This window comes from Puma concolor, chromosome C1, assembly GCF_028749965.1.
Source record: "Puma concolor isolate L17-30 chromosome C1, mPumCon1.1.hap2, whole genome shotgun sequence".
Classification (NCBI taxonomy): domain Eukaryota; kingdom Metazoa; phylum Chordata; class Mammalia; order Carnivora; family Felidae; genus Puma; species Puma concolor.
The window spans coordinates 185,045,699-185,067,971 of NC_141674.1; the positions used below are offsets into that span (position 1 = coordinate 185,045,699).

General features: G+C 39.0%; 1 protein-coding gene across 2 annotated transcripts; it reads left to right on the forward strand.

Moving 5' to 3' along the window:
- Window positions 1-94: 94 nt before the first annotated feature.
- COQ10B (coenzyme Q10B) lies at window positions 95-21,689 on the forward strand. Of its 2 annotated transcripts, none has more exons than XM_025932377.2 (5): window positions 95-349; window positions 6,067-6,219; window positions 12,951-13,143; window positions 18,506-18,607; window positions 20,665-21,689. In XM_025932377.2, exons 1-5 carry the CDS (start codon window positions 234-236, stop codon window positions 20,830-20,832), a joined length of 732 nt encoding a protein of 243 aa, XP_025788162.1. In that variant the 5' UTR covers window positions 95-233; the 3' UTR covers window positions 20,833-21,689. The 2 variants fall into 2 exon arrangements, with proteins under 2 accessions (XP_025788162.1, XP_025788169.1); XM_025932384.2 differs by lacking the exon at window positions 95-349 and adding an exon at window positions 1,556-1,659.
- Window positions 21,690-22,273: the final 584 nt, after the last annotated feature.

Genomic DNA, 22,273 nt, shown 5'->3' on the forward strand with positions numbered 1-22,273 from the left:
TGAGCTCCCTTTGATTGGCTGGAAGGATGACGAGGCATTTACAGTCGGCCTTACGGCAGCGGGAGCTTGCGTCAGTTATGCGCTTTCGGGGTGGGAAGAGAGGGCGTGTCTGGCAGCTCAAGGGGCCCGCTGATTGGTTGGAAGGCGCCGGAGCCGGGCGGCTCCGCGGGCCACAGAAGGGCGGCACCGAGGACCAGGTCCCGGAGGTGAGGACCGGCTTCAGTGAGACTATCATGGCAGCTCGGGCCGGTCAGGGGGCCCTGAGAAAGGTGGTTTCGGGATGCCGTCCAAAGTCGACAGCAGCGGCCGGAACCCCGGCTCCGGCGCAGAGGCCTACCCGGAACGTCAGGTAATAAACAACGGGGGTGCTGCAGCAGTGAGGGTAGCCTTCGGCCCCGGCTTGCTGAGTTGGGGGACCGAGGAGACTTGGGGCGAGGGGGAGCCTGACCGGATGCGTTTCCGCGTCTCCAGAGGAAGAGGGTCTCCTGCGTTTGAGGAGTTCAGGTTTTGCGCCCATCACCCCGGCCAGAGGTTCGTGGGCCTGTTCCAGACACCCGTCTGAGTTGGTGACTCGCTTCCCTCGCGAGAGGTAGTGAATCATCGGCGGAGCGACTTTAGTAGCAGCTGATAGAGCAATTAGGAAAAAGGGTAACTTGGAACTCTTCCGGTCTCCTCCCCTACGGCCTGCTGCTGTTGCTGCTCTTTTAACTTTGCCTCAGAGTTGCTGGGTGCCCGGGCTGTGGGAGTTTGTGGCCCGGCGGTGAGCCTCCTTCTTTTCCTCTAGCGTGCCAAGTGGCCAGACATACTTTCCCAGTTTTTGGTAGGAGACGTTTGCTTCCACCCTTTGGTGCTTGCAAAACTAAATGTAGCCATAGTAGGGGACCTGGATTTTTTTTTCCCCGCTCCACTGTAACTTAGGGGTCCTGTAACCTTGAACCAGCTTTGGATTTTCCTGGTTGGCTCCTTTTTGGTGGGTGGAGGTGGAGACATGAATGATTCCATACTTCCACCGCTTAGTTTCCTTTTCCTGATGACTTTGTAATAAATTAATGCTCGAAAACTAAAGTTAGTATTTAAAATGTATTCAGTTGTAAACAGTACAGGATGAAGGGAGAAAGCACAAATGTTGAACTCCAAGAATTTAGATTTAAAGAATTTTTCAAGTATCAAACCCCCCCAGCCAACTCTAAATCTTTTTAAACAAATATTGGTTGAAACTGAAGTCTTGTTAAAGGAAATAACTTGAAAAAGTAGTTCTAGTCAGTTTTAAGAAAAAAAAATTGTTTTAGTGATTACATTAAGGTTTAAATTCCAAGACAAGTATTTACTGTTTATAATAATGAGGAGGGAGGGAGTTTATGAGCTCATTTTAGGCGCAAGCACTAACATAGGTTGTGGCGTTTATTATAGTAGGGTGAGATGTAGTATCGGAAGTTTACTAACAAAAAACTGTCCTTCCTCTGATTCAGTTTTAATATCATGGTTTAACGATATATATGACTGTATGGCTCTTCATTACAGTTGAAGACGTTATTCTTTTTTTTTTTTTTTTTTTAAGACGTCATTCTTGATAGTGTGTGAAAATAGATGTGCGGTCCAGGGCTTGTAACCATAGTATGCAGACTCATCAGGAAAACTATTAGCTTGCTTTAAACACAGGTATTTCCTTTACAGTTGTAATCAGATTGTATAAGGGTTTTAATATGTATATGTGTATGTGTGTGTGTATGTGTGTGTGTGTTTTCTTTTGGGGGAGGTAGAGTGGGAGGTTGGGGCCATGGTATTACATAAACCTGATACAAAATTCAAAACCATATACAGTGAAAAGCTTCATAGGCAACCAGTTCATCTCTCAGGAGCAACGGTTTTATCTTTTTTAAATAAAGGTTTATCACAGAAATGCTGCCTTTTCTGATACTGATTTATCAGAAAATTATTAATAAGTGTTTTCAATATCTGTCACATAATTGGCTTCTGATAATAGGTAACAAAAGTGGGGAAAATAGGTAAAACTGTTATAACAAAGACAGCTAAAGAATGTCCTAGAAAGGGAACAGGTGATCAGGTATTTTGTACACCAGATTTGGTTTGTAATCAATATGACGAACAGAGATCCTAAATTATTTTATGTGGCTTCTTTTTTAAATATTTTTAAATATTTATTTTTGAGAGAGAGAGGGAGACACACACACACACACACACACACACACACACACACACACACATATATATATATATATATATATATATATACAGTGTGAGTGGGGGAGGGCCAGAGAGATTGAGACAGAATCCTAACTCCAAGCTGTCTTCACAGAGCCTGACATGGGGCTCGAACTCACAAACCCTAAGATCATGACCTGAGCTGAAGTCAGTCAGTTGAGCGTCTGACTTCGGCTCAGGTCATGATCTCGTGGGTTGTGGGTTTGGGCCCTGTGTCAGGCTCTGTGCTGACAGCTCAGAGCCTGGAGCCTGCTTCGGATTCTGTGTCTCACTTTCTCTCTCCCCTCCCCCTGCTCGTGCTCTGTCTCTCAAAAATGAATAAACCTTAAAAAAAAATTTTTTTTGAAGGAGAAGCTAAATTAATTGCCGAATTATGTTATTTCCACTGATCTTCATTTAGCAGAGTAACTGTCATTCACTTACGTTGGTATAATCCCACTTTCTTAAAAAAATTTTTAATGTTTTATTTTTTATTTTTGAGAGAGGGAGAGCATGAATGGGGGAGGGACAGAGAGAGAGGGAGACGTAGATTCCCACGCAGGCTCCAGGCTCTGAGCTGTCAGCACAGAGCCTGCCGCGAAGCTCGAATTCACAAACCTCGAGTTCCTGACCTGAGCCGAAGTCAGAAGCTTAACTGACTGAGTCACCCAAGTGCCCCGGTATTATCCTACTTCTAAGAAAACTCTGTAGTTTTACTGTAAAAAAAAAAAAAAATCACAATAGGCTCTTTGTTTAAATTATTTTGAGAGTGAGAGGAAGAGAGAGAAAATCTCAAGCAGGCTCCATGCTGTCAGCACAGAGCCCAACGTGAAGCTCTATCCCAACTGTGAGATCATGACCTGAGCCATCCAAGCGCCCCACAGTAGGCTTATTTTAATATTATCTCTGCCTTTAAAATAAGATTCACATAACTAATCATATTTTTAAAGATTTTTGGAAACACTTAACACCTTTATTCTCTCTAGATGAATCTATCTAAATTGGTAACATTTTTCTCTCTAGGAGATGAATTTATCTAAAATCTCTTTTGATTAAAAATAATAGAGATATCTTTAAAATATGCTCTTACCATCATTAAAAAATCAAATACTGGGGCGCCTGGGTGGCTCAGTCGGTTGAACGTCCGACTTCGGCTCAGGTCACGATCTCGCGGTCCGTGAGTTCGAGCCCCGCGTCGGGCTCTGGGCTGATGGCTCAGAGCCTGGAGCCTGCTTCCGATTCTGTGTCTCCATCTCTCTCTGCCCCTCCCCCGTTCATGCTCTGTCTCTCTCTGTCTCAAAAATAAATAAAATGTTAAAAAAAAAATTTTTTTTTCAAAAAAAAATCAAATACTACTTGTGATGTCCTAAAAACCTAGAATTTAGAAAGCTGTCTTGTTTTGCAATATTTTTATCCCCTTGTTTATATTTTGAAGTGTTACTTACAGTTGGATGAAAAATCCTTTTAAAGTCTTAAAAAGAGGCCTGTAAGTTCACCTATATAGTTCATATGTCTGATTTCTTTACCATTACATTTTGACAAATAGTTATCAGTGTTTAGCTTAACCATTTTCATTAACCTTTATTTCATTGTCTGGAATAAGACCACCTAATTTTTATAAAGAGTATTAATTGTTCAAAAGTTCTTTCTTGGGGCACCTGGGTGGCTTAGTTAGTTAAGCAACCAACTTCGGCTCAGGTCATGATCTCACGGTTTCTAAGTTGGAGCCCCACATTGGACTCTGCTGTCAGCACAGAGCCTGCTTCAGATCCTCTGTTCCCTCTCTCTGCCCCTCCTCTGCTCGTGTGTGTGGGTGTGTGGGTGTGTGTGTGTGTCTGCTGACAACGCAGGCACACACTTTCTCTTTCAAAAATAAATGTATATTTTTTAAAAAAGGAATTATCAAAAGTTCTTTCCTTTATTATGGAGCCTAAATTTGTCTCCCTCCGATTGGGCTTCTTGTTTATGTTTTGGAACCATACCTCAGGTATCATCCTTCTGGCTGAATATTCCCAATTTCTTCAACTATTCCTTGTTTAACTTGATTGTTTCTTTCTCCCCAGCCAAATTGTAGGGTGTCTATGTCCAAAGAAATTTTATTTATGTGTAAATTCTATTTATAAAACAAATTTTATGTATGATGACATAAGATTTCACTAGGCCCTCCATTCCCCTTTTAAAAAATAATTTGAAGATTTGATCTAATGAAATAGTACTCTTTTACTTGGAATTCTCCAAAAGCTTCTCATTGAGGATAAAATCCAAATTGCTTTATCCTGGCTAACAATTCCCAGCATGATCTCACTCCAACCAGTTTAATATCATTTCATAGTACTCTCCTGGCTTGCTTTACTGATACTACACTGTTAGTCTTTTTCAGTCTGTGGATACTGCCAGGCTCTTTCCCTACTACCTGGAATGCCCCCTGCCTAACTCCCCTCCTTCCATATATTACACTCACATACACTGTGTGTGTATGCATACACATACACATTTATTATGTACATACATACCTATTTCTCTCTTTATATGGCTAACTCCTGTTATATCTCAGCTGAAGTATAACGTTAGAGGACTTCTGAGACTGCCCTATCAAAAGGAGCTCCTAATTACGTGTTCCCACCCCCTTTCTTTCTTAGCACTTCTTTTGAATGCTCAACTACAAAGTAATTCTCATACAGTTAATTTTTATTTTTACCTTTATATCCCTAGTGCCTAGCACAGAACACGATCTCAATGAGTATGCGAACTAATATATAAATAATAGTATAAAATAGTTATACAATAATCTTATTAGGGAAAGGCAGAAATATTCAGGTGAAAACAAGTGTATCAGGCACCTATATTTAGAAGCACCCAAACAACTAATATTCTAATTTCTTTGATATGTGTTTTTACATATACGCATTGAAAGGGAGACTGGAAGGTAAAGGAGTATAGAGCAACAGTTCTGAGAGGGCCACTAGATTTCCAATCTCAAGTCTCAGAGTGGGTCAAGAATTAAGGAACCTGGGGCACCTGGCTGGATCAATCGGTTAAGTGTCCAACTTTGGCTCTGGACATGATATCAAGATTCTTGAGTTTGAGCCCATGTCAGGTTCTTTGCTTGCGCTGGGGAGCCTGCTTGGGATTCTCTCTCTCTCCTCCCTCTTTCTGCCCCTCCCCCACTTTTGTGTGCATGTTCTCTCTCTCAAAATTAAAAAAAAAAAAAAAAAAAGGAATTAAAGAACCTCTGTGGATCCAGCTGAGAAAACAACCTGGATAGATGAGTTGAATAGATGATGAGGGGCACCTGGCTGGCTCAGTCAGTAGACCATGGGACTCATGGCCTCGGGGTCATGAGTTCAAGCCCCACATTGGGGGAAGAGTTTACATTAACAAATAAAGAGAAAATAGTTGATGAATATTCTAGCAAGTGTATGGGAAGAATATGTTGTAATATGTGATGGTAGACTGAAAGCCAACTTTCTGGGAGAGATCCCTTTTGTGCCAGGAACTTCTAACCCAAACTGTAAGCTGTTATGTTTAGTTTTCTTCATGGTACTTAATAATTTTTTTTTCTGTGTGCTTGTGCATGCATATGCACACAATTCTGTGTGTGTGTGTATGTGTGTGTGTGTGTGTGTGTGTGTGTGTAATATTCTAAAGTTGCAAAGTCTTCCAAAGTATGATAGTTACTGGGAGGCCAGACTGGCGCAGTTGGTGGAGCAGCAACTCCTGATCTCATGGTCATGAGTTTGAGACCCACGTTGGATGTAGAGCTTACTTTAAAAAAATAAAGTGTGATAGTATTTTACAGTCTGTAATTTGTGTTTCCTCTTAATTTTCAATGCCATTCTAAATCAGGTAATTTTTGTCTTTTAGATATTTTGCTTCCTGTGGTATACTGATGAGCAGAACTCTTCCACTATATACCTCCTTAGTTTTGCCTAAGGAGATATATGCAAGAACTTTCTTCAGAATTGCTGCGCCATTAATAAACAAAAGAAAAGAATATTCAGAGAGGAGAATTATAGGGTTTGTATATAATAACTTTCTTGTATCATGACTTTTTTTTTTTGGATTTTCTTCTTCCAGAGTAAGCTCTGGTTTTTCTGGATTGGCCTTTCCATAGCTTTTGCTGTTTTATAAATATTTGTTGAATTAACATAATTATGTAGTGACTTTATAGGATAGATTTAAATCTTGACATATAAAGGAAATAACTGAACTGTTTATGACCTGTATTTTTGTACACTGTTCATTTCTGTAGTGGCAACATTAGTGATTTGTTGGGCCCAATATATTTATATAGCTCCCTAACGTATACACATGCATAGGTAAGTAACATGCAGATGTGCTAAGAGGCTCCTACCACCTAGAGCGTAGGTTGGCAAACTTTTTCTGTAAAGGGCCAGAGAGTAAATATGTTAGGTTTTGTGGACCATACTATCTCTGTAGCAACTACTCAACTCTGTCATTGGAATTATAGCCCAAAAGACCTACTACTATAGCCTGTAGTTAATAAGTGGGTGTGGCTATGTGCTAATAAAACTTTATTTACAAAACAAGGCAATAGGCCAGGTTTGACCCCTGATCTAGGCATATACACAGGAGAGAATAGAGAGACTGCAGTTCTGCTAAACCAGAAATACAGCATCTGTTCATAGGGGAATTTCTACAAGGGGGTCTTAATTCTTAACAGGCCATTAAGTATTACATGAATTCTTGTGAAAGTGCATTTCATGAATTTTTCCACTTGCTCTTTCCCTTCTGTAGTAAAGTTTTCTGTAGTAAAGGACTTTCAGCAGACTCCACTTTTGTCACTAAAATCACCTTTATTACTGGCTAAGTCACTGTATTGGTTAAGGTAAAGCTAGCAGCTATATAGGTAAAACCCAAAAGTTTATTTCTTCCTTATGTAAAGTTCAAGTGAGTACTCCTCATCCATGCACAGCAATTTATGAACCGGGCTCCATCTAACTTGTACCTTTGTAATTTCTTAGTCTTCAGAGTCTCTTAAAAAGATATACCTGATTCTAAACCATATTGATTTGGAAGGGATTATTGGGAAGAACTAGTTACATAATCCCATCTAAATGCAAGAGGGGTACTGGGAATAGTAGCCTCCTTTTTTTTTTTTTAAGTCTGTTTATTGTTTAATTTATATCCAAGTTAGCATATAGTACAACAAAGATTTCAGGAGTAGATTCCTTAATGCCCCTTATCCATTTAGCAATCCCCCCTCCCACAACCCCTCCAGCAACCCTCTGTTTGTTCTCCATATTTAAGAGTCTCTTATGTTTTGTCCCCCCTCCCTGTTTGTATATTCTTTTTGCTTCCCTTCCCTATATTCATCTGTTTTGTATCTTAAATTCCTCATATGAGTGAAGTCATATGATATTTGTCTTTCTCTGACTAATTTCGCTTAGCATAATATTCTCCAGTTCCGTCCACATAGTTGCAAATGGCAAGATTCCATTCTTTTAGATTGCAAAGTAATACTCCATTGTACGTGTGTGTGTGTGTGTGTATATATATATATATATATACACACCACATCTTCTTTATCCATTTATCCGTCGATGAACATTTGGGCTCTTTCCATACATTGGCTATTGTTGATAGTGCTGCTATAAACATGGGGGTGCATGTGTCTCTTTGAAACAGCACACTTGTATCCCGTGGATAAATACCTAGTAGTGCAATTGCTGGGTCATAGGGTAGTTCTATTTTTAATTTTTTGAGGAGTCTCCATACTCTTTTCCAGAGTGGCTGCACCAGTTTGCATTCTCACCAGCAGTACAGAGGAACTCCTCTCTCTGCATCCTCGCCAACATCTGTTGTTGCCTGAGTTGTTAGTGTTAGCCATTCTGACAATTCTGACAGGTGTGAGGTGGTATCTCATTGTGGTTTTGATTTGTATTTCCCTGATGATAAGTGATGTTGAGCATTTTTTCATGTGTCAGTTGGCCATCTTTATGCCTTCTTTGGAGACGTGTCTATGCATGTCTTTTGCCCATTTCTTCACTGGATTATTTGTTTTTTGGGTGTTGAGTTTTATAAGTTCTTTATAGATTTTGGATACTAACCCTTTATCTGATGTGTCATTTGCAGATCTCCCATTCTGTTGGTTGCCTTTTAGTTTTACTGATTGTTTCCTTTGCTGTGCAGAAGAAGCTTTTTTATTTTGATGAGGTCCCAGTAGTTCATTCTTGCTTTTGTTTGCCTTGCCTCCAGAGATGTGTTGAGTAAGAACTTGTTGTGGCTGAGGTCAAAGAGGTTTTTGCCTGCTTTCTCCTCGAGGATTTTGATGGCTTCCTGTCTTACATTTAGGTCTTTCATCCATTTTTTTATTTTTGTGTATGGTGTAAGAAAGTGGTCCAGGTTCATTCTTCTCTATATCGCTGTCCAGTTTTCCCAGCACCACTTGCTGAAGAGACTGTCTTTATTCCATTGGATATTCTTTCCTGCTTTGTCAAAAATTAGTTGGCCATACGTTTGTGGGTCCATTTCTGGGTTCTCCATTCTGTTCCATTGATCTGAGTGTCTGTTTTTGTGCCAGGAAATAGTAGCCTCCTGATGGGCATCTTCTTCCCAGCAAGTATACCATGTGAAGTGAGCCTAAATAATTGGATAGGTAGATATCTTTGCCAGAGCTGGTATCAGTTAAAAAAAGAAATGGCAATAAAAAGATTAATAGTGAATTGGTCTACTTTTTAAAAAAAATATTTATTTATTTTGAGAGAGAGCCCATGCGTGAGCAGAGGAGGGGCAGAGAGAGGGAGAGAATCCCAAGCGGGCTCCAAGCTGCCAGCACAGAGCCCAATACAGGGCTCAAACCCACAAACTGTGAGATCAGGACCTGAGCTGAAATCCAGAGTCAGATGCTAAACCAACTCAGCCACCCAGGCACCCCTGGCCTGCTTTACTTTTGAATCACTGTTAATATCTTCTTTTACTGTGTACCTGGCATTTGACAGCTATTACTGGGTACTTTACTGTTTCATTTAATTCTCACAATAGCCATGTATATTAGGTGTTGTTATTTCTATTATAGAGATGAGGAAACTGAAGCTCAGAGAGATAATGTACATGAAGTATGATTCCAAAGATTTTTTTTTCAAAGATTATTTTTTCCAACGTATTTACCTATTATTGCTTGCTTCCTTATTCTTTCTCAGGCTAAAATTCTTTTTATTGCAAATTGGCCTTATCCAGTGATCTCTATCTTATCTTTTCCCCTGTATTTGACATAAACACATATTAGCTACCGTTTATTAAGTGCTTATTAAGCATTGTGCAGTATGGCAAAACGATTTCACTTAACCATCAGAAGAACCCTGTAGAGGTACTTTTTAGTTATGGATGAAGAACATAAAATTGAGAGGTTAAACAGCCTACCCAGGGTCATGTGGCTTACTATGTTTTAGGGTTGATACTTGAGCACAGTCCTTCCTGAGTATAAAGTCCATCTCCTTGACCACTATGCTGTATATACTGCTTTCTGAGTTGTTGTAGACTATTTTTATAACAATTAAGTTCTTCATGGGACTTACTTTGGCCTTTATTTCAAAGTAACTAAAACCAAGGGGGTAGGGTGATTTTCCCTCCCCTCTGGTGTGGGCCTCATTTCATGCTCATAAAGATTAATTTAAACATTCATAAAGACTCATTCTGTCTTATTCTGAAACTTCCCTTTTGTAATTTAGATTGGGATTGTTTAAATTACTGTATAATTTTTCTTCTTTCACTTGTCACATATTATTGGCCATGGGAGGATGTGTCCTCCCTGCAACTGGAGGTGCTCACAGTTTCTTCAGCCACTCCAGACTTGGGCCCGGAGTCCTGGGGGTGGCTGGACACCTTGGGCATGTTCCCATCATCTGGGAGGGGCACTGGGTAGTTGTAGGGTGTGGCCTGGTTGATTATGACCATGTACTTGTTGAAGGGATTGGAGGGGGGCAGAATTATAGTCCCAGCCATCATGGTCTTGGTGGTGGTGTAAATTCCTATTACCGTTTTGAGGTGAATTATGTTTTAACAGTGTTCAGTTTTTTTGTTTTTGTTTTTTTTTTTAATTTTTTTTTCAACATTTTTAATTTATTTTTGGGACAGAGAGAGACAGAGCATGAACAGGGGAGGGGCAGAGAGAGAGGGAGACACAGAATCAGAAACAGGCTCCAGGCTCCGAGCCATCAGCCCAGAGCCTGACGCGGGGCTCGAACTCCCGGACCGCGAGATCGTGACCTGGCTGAAGTCGGACGCTTAACCGACTGCGCCACCCAGGCGCCCCAACAGTGTTCAGTTTTTATAAGAATAATATGTATCTGGCTCTCATCATCTGCTCGTCTTTTGTATCCATAGACTGCTGTTGTTTCTGTTTGTTTTACATTTAGGCCCTTAAGTTTTTTTGTTGAATTTATTTGTAGGTATTTTGCAATTCTGTGCTGTTTTATAACTGGTTCTTGTTAGTGTAGGAAAAGTATTTATTTTTAAAGGTTCTTTAACAGGTTACCTTACTGAATTCTGAATTGCTTATCTTCTGAGTTGATAGTCATATCACCTGCCAACTGATACTCTTGTTTTATTCTTCTCCATACATATGCCTCATATTTCATACTCTGATTTTACTTCAGCTAATACTTTCAGAACAATGTTACATAACAATGATAACTAGCATCTTTATTTTATTTCTAACTCTAATGAGAATGCTTTTGGTATTTTACCATTTATGGAGGGAATCACAATTTTTCTTTTGGTTAATATGGTTATAATAATATAATTCTTAGTGTTAAGCCATCCGTGCATCTTTAAAAGAGTTGCATTTGATAATGTTTTTTTCAAAATGTATTTTTGGATTTTATTTGCTGATAATTAGAATTTTTGCCTTAGTAGTCACAGGTGACATTGGTCTATAGATTTTATTTTTTATGTTCTTGGTCAGGTTTGGGTTGATGGAGTGTTATGCTGGCTCATGAAAAGAATGAGATGTTTCCTTTATGTTCTAGAATAGTTTCCTTTTTTTTTTAATTACAAAAATACTACATACTTGTATAAAAATCTAACAATATATAAGAATACGTACTAAGAGAGTCGATCTTTATTCCTACTACTTTTTTTCTTGAGTTAAAAACTATTGTTTAATCTGTGTCCTTCCAGATTTTCATTGCACATAGTCTGTTACCCTAACAATTAGTTTCAGGAAGAAGTAAACATCAGGTATTTAAAAGTGAGAAATATAGAATTTACATATAATTTTTCTTTTTTAAAACATTTTTTTTTCAACGTTTATTTATTTTTTTTAAGACAGAGAGAGGCAGCATGAACGGGGGAGGGGCAGAGAGAGAGGGAGACACAGAATCGGAAGCAGGCTCCAGGCTCTGAGCCATCAGCCCAGAGCCTGATGCGGGGCTCGAACTCACAGACCGCGAGATCGTGACCTGGCTGAAGTCGGACGCTTAACCGACTGCGCCACCCAGGCGCCCCTAATTTTTCTTTTTTAATTTTTTTTAACGTTTATTTTTGAGACAGAGAGAGACAAAGCATGAACAGGGGAGGGTCAGAGAGAGAGGGAGACACAGAATCCGAAACAGGCTCCAGGCTCTGAGCTGTCAGCACAGAGCCCAACATGGGTCTCAAACCCACAAACTGCAAGATCATGACCTGAGCCAAAGTCAGATGCTTAACCAACTGAGCCACCCAGGCGCCCCTATGTATAATTTTTCTTAAATGGATAATAGAATAGTGCATATCCTGTCTACTTTGTAGTGTGCTCTTTGTAGTGTGCTTTTTTTCATGTAACAATGTGTTGTAAATTTCTTTGCTCTGAAGTGTATATTTGATCTTAAAAAAACAGGGGTGCCTGGGTGGCTCAGTCAGTTAAGTGTCTCACGTCGGCTCAGGTCATGATCTCAAGGTTTGTGGGTTCGAACGGCGCGTTGGGCTCTGTGCTGGCAGCTCAGAGCCTGGAGCCTGCTTCAGGTTCTGTGTCTTCCTCTCTGTGTGTCCCTCCTCCTGCTGATGGTGTCTTTCTCTCAAAATAATAAATAAACATTAAAAAAAATGGTTTTTTTAATAAAAATAAATAAATAAACTTAAAAAAAGGAGGGGTTGTCTGGCTGGCTCAGTCAGAAGAGCATGCAATGCTTGATTTCAGGATTGTGAGTTCAAGCCCCACATTGGGTATAGCGATTACTAAAATAAATTAATAAGTAAACTTTAAAGTATATATTTGATTATAATTTTTTAATTTTTTAATTATTTTAATTATTATTTTTTAACGTTTATTTATTTTTGAGACAGAGAGAGACAGAGTATGAACGGGGGAGGGTCAGAGAGAGGGAGACACAGAATCCAAAGCAGGCTCCAGGCTCCGCGCTGTCAGCACAGAGCCTGACGTGGGGCTCAAACTCACGGACCGTGAGATCATGACCTGAGCCGAAGTCAGATGCTTAACTGACTGAGCCACCCAGGTGCCCCTTTTAATTATTTTTTAAAGTTTGTTTATTTATTTTGAGAGGCAGCAAGTTGAGAAAGAAGGAGAGAGAATCCTAAGCCAGCTTTGCGGAGTCAGTGCAGAGCCCATTGTGGGGCTCAGCCTTATGAACTGCGAGATCATGACCTGAGCCTAAGTCAAGAGTCAGATACTTAACCGAGTGAGGCACCCAGGTGCCCGTCATATTCAATTTAAAATATGTGTATGCCATGTAACTAGGTGCAGTTAACACCTTTCTCTCTTTCTCTTTTTTTTTTTTTTTTTTTTTAAGATATTCTATGCAGGAAATGTATGATGTGGTATCAGGAATGGAAGATTACAAGCATTTTGTTCCTTGGTGCAAAAAATCAGATGTAATATCAAAGAGAACTGGATATTGCAAAACACGATTAGAAATTGGGTTTCCACCTGTGTTGGAGCGCTATACATCAGTAGTAACCTTGGTGAAACCACATTTGGTAAAGGTAATAGTTGTAGTTTTTGTTGTGTTTAAATCTTCCCCAAATGTTGATTATATTAAGTGAGTTAAAGTATAATAGCTTGAAAGAATGTCCCTAAACTAATCAGAGAAGGAAGGAAAAAACAGATGATTTCTTATGTCTTCTAACTGTACTGTTTTATCCAGTATTGGTGTTATTCTTGCCAAATAGAAATTTGACTAGAATATGGAAATAAGAAGCTTTTTCTTTTTTTTCTTCAGTTGAGGACTATTGCCCCTTAGAAAAGATTGGACCGCACAAGTGAGAACTGTTTTAATTTTTGTGCTAGTTTGTTTTTTTGATTTTTTTGTTTTTTTAAGTTAAGGAAAGGACAGTGGTGAGAGAATGAAGGTAGAAAAGATATAAATGAGAACATGAACACTGTCAAGGTCATACTGCCATGTGGCGGTACTGAAATGCCAAGTGCTATTACATGCATTCTATTGATTATTTTACCTTGTCAAAGGCGAATGCACACATAGAAAAGGTACTGGGACTTAAATACACAAAACGGCAGAATTCCATAGAGTTCTTTTGAATTCCTAGAGTTTCGTGGCCAAATACTTAAAGTGTAGTTGTGTTTTATGCCCACAAAATATCATTTCTTGGTAATTGGCCAGAGCTAAATACCTTCGTCAGCTCCTTGTTAGGCATTGAAGGAGGTGCAGCTCTCATATCAGAGAGTCTACTGTCCAGTGAGGCTGACTTTGGAGTCCACCCTCATCCTCTCACAACTTGAACTCATATAAAAGGCTGTGCCACTCCGGGGCTTTGCCATTATGAATATTTCCATCTTTTTCCTCATAGTTTTGGAGATTTTTACTACTATACTGCACTGCCTCTCACATTAGCTAACATTTATTGAGCTCTTTGTGGTGCTTTAAAGCACTTCAATTACTTGTTTAATCTTCAGAACAGCCCTTTGAGATTCAAATGTTACTGTTCTCCATCATATAGTTGAGCAGATTAAGGTTTAGAAGAGTTAGATAACTTACCCAAGGTTACAGAGCCAAGACTCCAGCTCAGTCTTTCTGACACCAGTGAATATCTATATAATCTGAAAATGTTTTTCTGTTTCCTGACCTCAGTCTCTCTTTTTCTAAATGTTTGTTTATTTGAGAGAGAGAGAGAGCACAATCAGAGGACTGACAGAGGGAGAGAGGGAGCGAGAGAATCCCAAGCAGGCTCCATGCTGTCAGGACAGAGTCCCATGTGGGGCTTGATCTCACGAACCGTGCATGACCTGAACCAAAATCAAGAGCTGGATACCCAACCGAATAAGCCACCTAGGTGCCCCTGACGTTAATCTCTTATAACTTAAATCTTCATATTCTATATCTAACTAAAAGAATTCTTGAGAAAAAAAATAATAACCCTCAATTTTCTCCCCCTAGCTTTTTCTTTCCTTCACTGGCTTTTTATTTTAATTGAAGTATAGTTGACACACCTTCCCTTGCTTCTTAATACATACAGGATTAAGTCATCTGCTTTATTGTTGCTCCCCACCCCTTCCCCAGTACACACTACACACACACACACACACACACACACACACACACACACACACACACACACAAATATACTAAATGTTCAGGCAGTACCTTCCATCTTCAAGTTCCATGAATGCACCATACGGTGCTTATTGTGTGACCCTGTGCCTTTGCATACTTCTCACTCTTCTACCTGTAATGAACTTAATTCTTTGCCTAGTAGTCCTTCAAATTCTAGCTGTCTGATGTTGCTGTCTCCCTTTCCTTAATATAAATAATCAGTCCTACTTCGGAGATTCTTCTGGGCTTTGTACATGTTTTGTTTCTCTTATCACTCTGCAATATAATTTATTTCTTCATCTGATTTCTGCTTGACAAGGTTGAGCTACTTGAGTGAGTGGAAGCTTCTCTTTTTCATCTTTGTGTGGCCTCAGCACCAATACTACAGTGATGGGAGTCATGAGAGCTTTGTGCTTAAGAAGTTCTCATTACTGTCTTTTTGGGTTATTGCAGATCCAGAGATGTTCCTCATAATCTCAGTAACTTTCACTACTGCCAAGGAGGGAGGAAACTGTATTAGAAAAAAAAATCTTCATAATAACATGTATGAAGTTGTCATTGCTATCTCAATTTTATGAGGCTTAGTAAAATTAAGAACCTTATGCAAATTCACACTGTTGTGTCAAATTGCAAAGGTATTTTTCATTAAAGTAAGCTGCCTCATAGCGGTGCCTGGGTGGCTCAGTCGGTTGGACATCTGACTTTGGCTCGGGTCATGATCTCACAGTCCGTGAGTTCAAGCCCCACATCGGGCTCTGTGCTGACAGCTCAGAGCCTGGGACCTGCTTCTGATTCTGTGTCTCTCTCTCTCTCTCTCTGCCCCTCCCCTGCTCACACTCTGTCTCTCCTTCAAAAATAAGCAAACATTGGGGGCACCTGGGTGGCTCATTCGGTTGAGCGTCTGACTTTGGCTCAGGTCATGATCTTGCGGTTGACGAGTTCAAGCCCCACGTCAGGCTCTGTGCTGATGGCTCAGAGCCTGCAGTCTGCTTCGGATGCTGTGTCTCCCTCTCTCTCTTCCCTTTTCCCACTCATGCTTTGTCTCTCTCTGTCTCAAAAATAAATAAAAATTTAAAAAAATTAAAACAAAAATAAACATTAAAAAAAATAAAATAAGGTGCCTCACTTAATGTGTCAATTGTTGAAAGATATATTTGAGCATAACACACAACTATATATGTTCAATTTTCTGTTGTCCCTGGGTTCACGTTTTGGATTTTAATACCTCATACACACATGTGCTATAGAATAAAAATCATTATAACCAAGGGAGCAGGAGAAGCCATGTGACATTTTTGGTGAATCACTAGTTGCCTCAGATGTGCCTGTGATGTGTCATTAATTCTAGTGTACATGAATCTATAATGACCAGAAGCCCTTAGAAGTTTTCAGCAGATTTAATAGAGGCAACCGTTCAATGACTCTTACTGCCTGGGTCACAATATAAAATTTTGTATGCCGTAGTTTGTATTGTCTGGGTCAGTTCAGTCAGAGCAGCTAGTTGCAGGTCATCATCATAACACCTCCTGTTGTGATCAGCCACTCTCCTGTTAGGAATGAAGCCTTTTGCCATGTCTAAACATACCAGTAAAAACCTGTGGGTCCTTGGGCTAGATTATTCGTATGAGTACAGCACTGTCACATTTTGTGAAAAAGTAGTCAGAGGGAGGTGGTATATTGTGAGTATTCCCAGTAGCAGTTTTTCCTTCATTGTTAAATTTCCTGTAAGCATCTTATGTGATTGTAAAGAAGGGTAGAATGTATTACCTGAAAGTTGGATAACTGAAATAATAAGATTTATAGTAAACTTTTGATGCTTTTGAAAATTAGATGCTCATTACTGAACTACCAGTAAAACCAAACTCTTTCGGGCACCTGGATGACTCAGTTTAACGTCCGATTCTTGATTTCTGCTCAGGTCATGATCTCACTGTCATGAGATTGAGCCCCAAGCCCTGTATTAGGCTCTGGGCTCGGTGTGGAGCCCGCTTGAGAGTCTCTCTCTCCCTGTGCTCCTCCCCTGCTTGCACACGTGTGGTCTCTCTCTCTAAAAACAAAACAAAAAAAAAACAAACTCCTTGAAGAAAATTTTCACTTCTCCCCAGTGACTTAGCATAATATGACTAAATTTAGCTATTAGAGTAGTTCAGTGGCTCAGTCAGTTGAGCATTCAAGTCTATAATTTTGGCTCAGGTCATGATCCTATGGTTGTGGGATCAAGCCCCTCAGTGGACTCTGGACTGAGCATGGAGCCTGCTTGAGATTCATTCTCTCTCACTCTCGCTCTCCCTCCCGCTTGCTCATTCTCTTTCTCTAAAATAAAAATAAAGTAGTTAGTATTTTAATGACTATTATTTTATCATGTCTAAATAAATTTTATTTATTTTTTCCTCCCCCTAAATTTTAAAACATTCACTGGTTTCCACCTTAAAAATTAAAATACTGTCTTCTATGAATGTGAAAATAGAGCATTTCTTCATAAATGCTTTTTAGTATGGATGCAATTGATCTTTATAATGATTCTACCATGTTTTCATGTGATAACTGACTCAGAAGGCTTTAGATGAAGAGGAAGAATAAACATCAAATATATTTTAAGCTCTTTGGCTTCCAATTTGAACTATTTGTGGAGACATAGTCAGATATAGTCAAATAATCTTGCATTCTGTGTTTAGGCAGACAGAAGCTAGGGAAGAAAAAATAACACTTTGGGGAAAAATGTTTATCTATGCAAGTCCTTTTGCCAACCTGTAGTGTATAGGCTCAGAGGAGGGACAATCTAAAGTGTTGAGGGGAATAAGTTAACAGAGAAAAAAGGGGTAGAGGGGCTTGATCATTTATTGGTCCCAGGATATGCCAAAAGAGCTGAAAACTTAAGGCTTAATTGGGGAGGGATGTGTTGACTTTGAAACAAGGGTTTAAAAGACGGTTTGCTGCTGAGGGAAAGTGGTACATATTCTTGAGGTCAGTTGTCTACTAGTATGAAGGCCCAGATACCGTCTTAGGATAGTAAGTAAAGAAGCTGAACTTTATTCAGAGTCATAAACAGTCCTGACAATAGACTAGTGACTATGAACCTGGCCACCATTTTTCACATTGCAGGAGGCAACTCTTAAGTGGGTCTTAGCCTTCTTTTAATGAGACAGAATGGGAACTATTAAGATGGACTGTACATAGTATTGCTAAGTATTATGTTTCAATGTATACATACACAAAATAAACATGAGCACTGAAGAGATTAGAGGTTAGAAAGCAATGGATCAGGGATACTGGTCAGGACCAGACTCTCAGGAAAACTAGAACCACGGATGCCCTTAGAAATAGAGACTAATGAGTGAATGTAACTGACAAGAGAAGTCTTTGGGTAGGAAAGAAGAATTCTAGAATTATACTTGGGATCTGTGCCAGATACCTTATAAATATTTTAGTTGTATCATATGATGATATAAAATAGGTATTATACTCATTTTATAGATTTAAGGAAATACGGTACTGGAAATTAACTTGTTCAGGATTACTTATAAGTGGCAGGGCTGGAGATAAACTTCCAAAAAAATCACTCCCTGTTTTGCTCCTGGAGAATGTCTAAGCACAGTGGGTGGCAGCAGTGAAAACGAGCACTGACAATCTTGGCGTATATTGGCAAGAGGTCACTTCCTAGTACCAAGCTGAAAATGAGATGTTTTTATCACCTGTGGTCTGACCTACAAACATTTCAAAAAGAAATCATCCTCAACTGTAGATTCTGGACAGTCCAAATGGTATTTTACACGTGTTGTATTTTCATTTTGACCTAGGCATCCTGTACTGACGGGAAACTTTTCAATCATTTGGAGACTGTTTGGCGTTTTAGCCCTGGTCTTCCTGGCTACCCAAGAACTTGCACCTTGGATTTTTCAGTAAGTTTCTCATACAGCCCTCAGTTTGTTCCAAATATTAGGTGAGGTTTTGTTAAAGAAGGAATAATCAATTTATTAGAATCCAGTTGCCATAATTAATCTTAGGTGCATAGTGATTACTGAAAGACACTTTCAGAAAATCTCAAATTTCTGAGTGTTGAATACTTTTTTCTGTACTAACTTTATAAGAAAGAATACTAATGAAGCTTTCTCTTTTTCTGTTCTATTTCTTGAAAACTTGAATAGTCATTCTCTATTTTCTAATTTTTACAGGTCCATAGATTATAAGACACATATTAAGAATTTACTAACAGCTTAATAACAGTTTATTAACAGCAAATGAAATCTACACATTGATTTCTACATCTTGTGGTGCAGAGATAAAGTGCAAAGGGGAAAATATGTTTTTAAAATAGGGACTATGGCATTTTCTTGTTCACATCACCTTAGCTATAGATAACTTAGAGCCACTTGTGGCTTTTCTTTGCCAACAGATAATACATGAATTGTTCTCTGTATTTGCAACTTAGGCATTGCATTTCAAGAAATAGTCATAATTTTTAAAAAAATTTTTTAAATGTTTATTCATTTTTGAGAGAGAGAGAGAGAGAGAGAGACAGAGTGTGAGTGAGGGGAGGGCAGAGAGAGAGGGAGACACAGAATCTGAAGCAGGCTCTAGGCTGCGAGCTGTCAGCACAGAGCCTGATGTGGGGCTCAAACTCACCAACTGTGAGATCATGACCTGAGCCGAAGTCAGATGCTTAACCAACTGAGCCATCTAGGCGCCCCTTAAGTTTTTTTTAATGATTATTTATTTTTGACAGAGAGAGACAGAGACAAAGACAGAGTGTGAGCAGGGGAGGGGCAGGGAGAGAGGGAGACACAGAACCTGAAGCAGGCTCCAGGCTCTGAGCTGTCAGCACAGAGCCCAGTACAGGGCTCAAACCCACAGACTGTGAGTTCATGACCTGAGCCAAAATTGGACACTCAACCAATTGAGTCACCCAGGTGCCCCAGAAATAGTCATAATTTTGATGCTGCTGTTCTCAGCTCTTGAGTTGCATTCATTAAAAAAATTCGTGGACATTAATGAGACAGTTGAGGAAATTTGAATAAGGCCTGTGTAGATTAGATAATAGTGTTACTATCTAGTAGCATTAACTCTCTTAATTTCCTGGCTTTAATAATTGCACTGTGGTTCTGTAAAACATTAAAATAGGAGAATCTACGGGTGCATGGGTGCTGCAGTCGGTTAAGCATCTGATTCCTGATCTGAGCTCAGGTCATCTCACAGTTTGTGAGTTTGAGCCCCATATTGGGTTCTGCACTGATGGTGTGGAGCCTGCTTGGGATTTTGTCTCCTTGTCTCTGCCCCTCCCCTGTTTGTGTTTGCTCACTCTCTCTCTCAAAAAAATAAACAAACTTAAAAAAAATTTTTTTTTCTAAATAGGAGAATCTGGGTAATGGGTGTATGAGAAATCTTTGTAGTATTTTTGCAACTTTCTTACAAATTTTAAATTGCTTCAAAATGGAAAATTAAAGCAGTTTTAAAAGTTAGTGGCTATTTGGTCCTTAAAATACTCTTTCTCAAACCACTTGCCTTGACTTCCATCTTGAGGAGATATAAATAGTTCTCTTCTCATCTTCTTGCTACTACTTCTCATAGGAATACCTTATCAGAAGGGTTACTTCCCTTCTGTATTTCCTTTTGGGAAACAGGATAGATCCAAAAGGGGTACATTAGAAAGAAGCCAGACCGAAATGGTATTCATTCAGCAAAGCTTTTTTTCAGTTTTATCTTTAACTTAATAAAAGATTCTTTGTCCTGAAATGAAATTCACTGTCCTTGTTTACTTAGGCTTATTGTGCCAGTAGTTGTGCTTACTGTGGAAAAGAAGTCTCCGTCTTCTGAGGGGTGGTAAAAATCTCATCTAGATATACCCGTACAACTCTACCTTACAGGCCGAGCAGCCCATTTCACAGTGTGAATACCATTATCCTAAGTAGACACTGAGTAAGAGAAAGATCCTCCTAAAATAATTAACATTTTCCTACAGATTTCTTTTGAATTCCGCTCCCTTCTGCACTCTCAGCTTGCCACATTGTTTTTCGATGAAGTTGTAAAACAGATGGTAGCTGCCTTTGAAAGAAGAGCATGTAAGCTGTATGGTCCAGAAACAAATATACCTCGGGAATTAATGCTTCATGAAGTTCATCACACGTAAAGGGAAAAAAGAACTGGTCACCTGTTTATAACTTTATTCACTTTTAGGAAGTGCTTTTATCATTTGCTTTCAGAAGTTAGAAAGCATTTGTTAAACCCAGCTTTGATTATAAACCTACACCGTTGAGAATTTGCACTTGGAATATGGAACCACGTGTACACAGAATTCAATCAAGTGTAATTCAAAGTAATGTGTTTATTAGCATATTTACAATAGTAGGATGTCATCACTTTTAACCAGAAATTGAAACTGTAAACTTAAACCTTTTAATTATGACCTTACCTGAAAGTGGTTAGTTAAGATACTCACACGGTATGTATTATGTTAACCATTATCACCTTTAAGTTATTAAATTCAGACTATTTATAACTTATTGTCATAGGGCCTGCCTCTTGGCTTAGGATATTCGAGTAATCATCAGATATTTAAAATAGAAACTTAGACTTAAAAATACTGTTAATGAAGGTTCCTTGGCACTTTTCTTATTTTTAAATTATTCTTATGGGTAGTAGGTAATTCAGTGCTATCAATAGTGAGATTAACTCCCAGATTAAACAGTGAATTTTTTTTTGGTGAGTGGTCCAGATCTTTAGGCTACTTTTCTTGTAGTTTGCAGCCCTCTCCCAGGTACTTTGACTGCTTTCAGTAATGCTGATTATGTGTCCGGTTTTGTCTACAACAGTGGGCAACACATGAAGATAAGTTGGTTGATATATCTCCAGCACCATGCATCCCTATTTTCTATTTATTGTGTGTATTCACTTTCAATAATGTATTTCAAACATATTTTTGTAAACAAATTAATGTCTAAGGAGTGAAGTAGTAACTTAATAAAGTTAATTTGTTTATTTTTTGTACAGTTATTCTGGTTATTGAAATCCTCCTGTGTTATTTCAATATGTATTTCACATAGACCTAGTAAAGTTTAATTGTGGCATTTTATGAAACAAATCTGGGCAAAATTCAGTCTTCCTTTAACCATTGTTGATTTTCTTCCATCCTTTCACTCCACACCTAACAACCCCCTTGCATTACCTTTCCAACCAGAGTACTTTGTTTCTTCGGATCAACAGGGGACCTCAATAATTCGTTCGCTACCTAAAAGCACGTTTGCATCAGTTTTTTTCAGTAAATCTGTTTTGGAGTGCCTGCTGTGTGCCAGGTGCTGGTTATACAGTAGTGAGGTACTCCTACAGTCTACTCACATGGAACTGGTTGTGGCTTCACACTGGTAAAGCAGTATCTTTCCAGAGTATCTGCAGCTTGTATATAATTACCTTTTAAATAACAAAATGTTTTTAAATGGCAGATAGCATCCAGATATTTTTTTGTCCCTGTACATATTACTTTTCTTTTGATGGAAATAAAAATCTGTACTTTACCACTACCCTTATAAATACCATAAAAATAAATAAATAAATAAATAAATAAATACCATAGA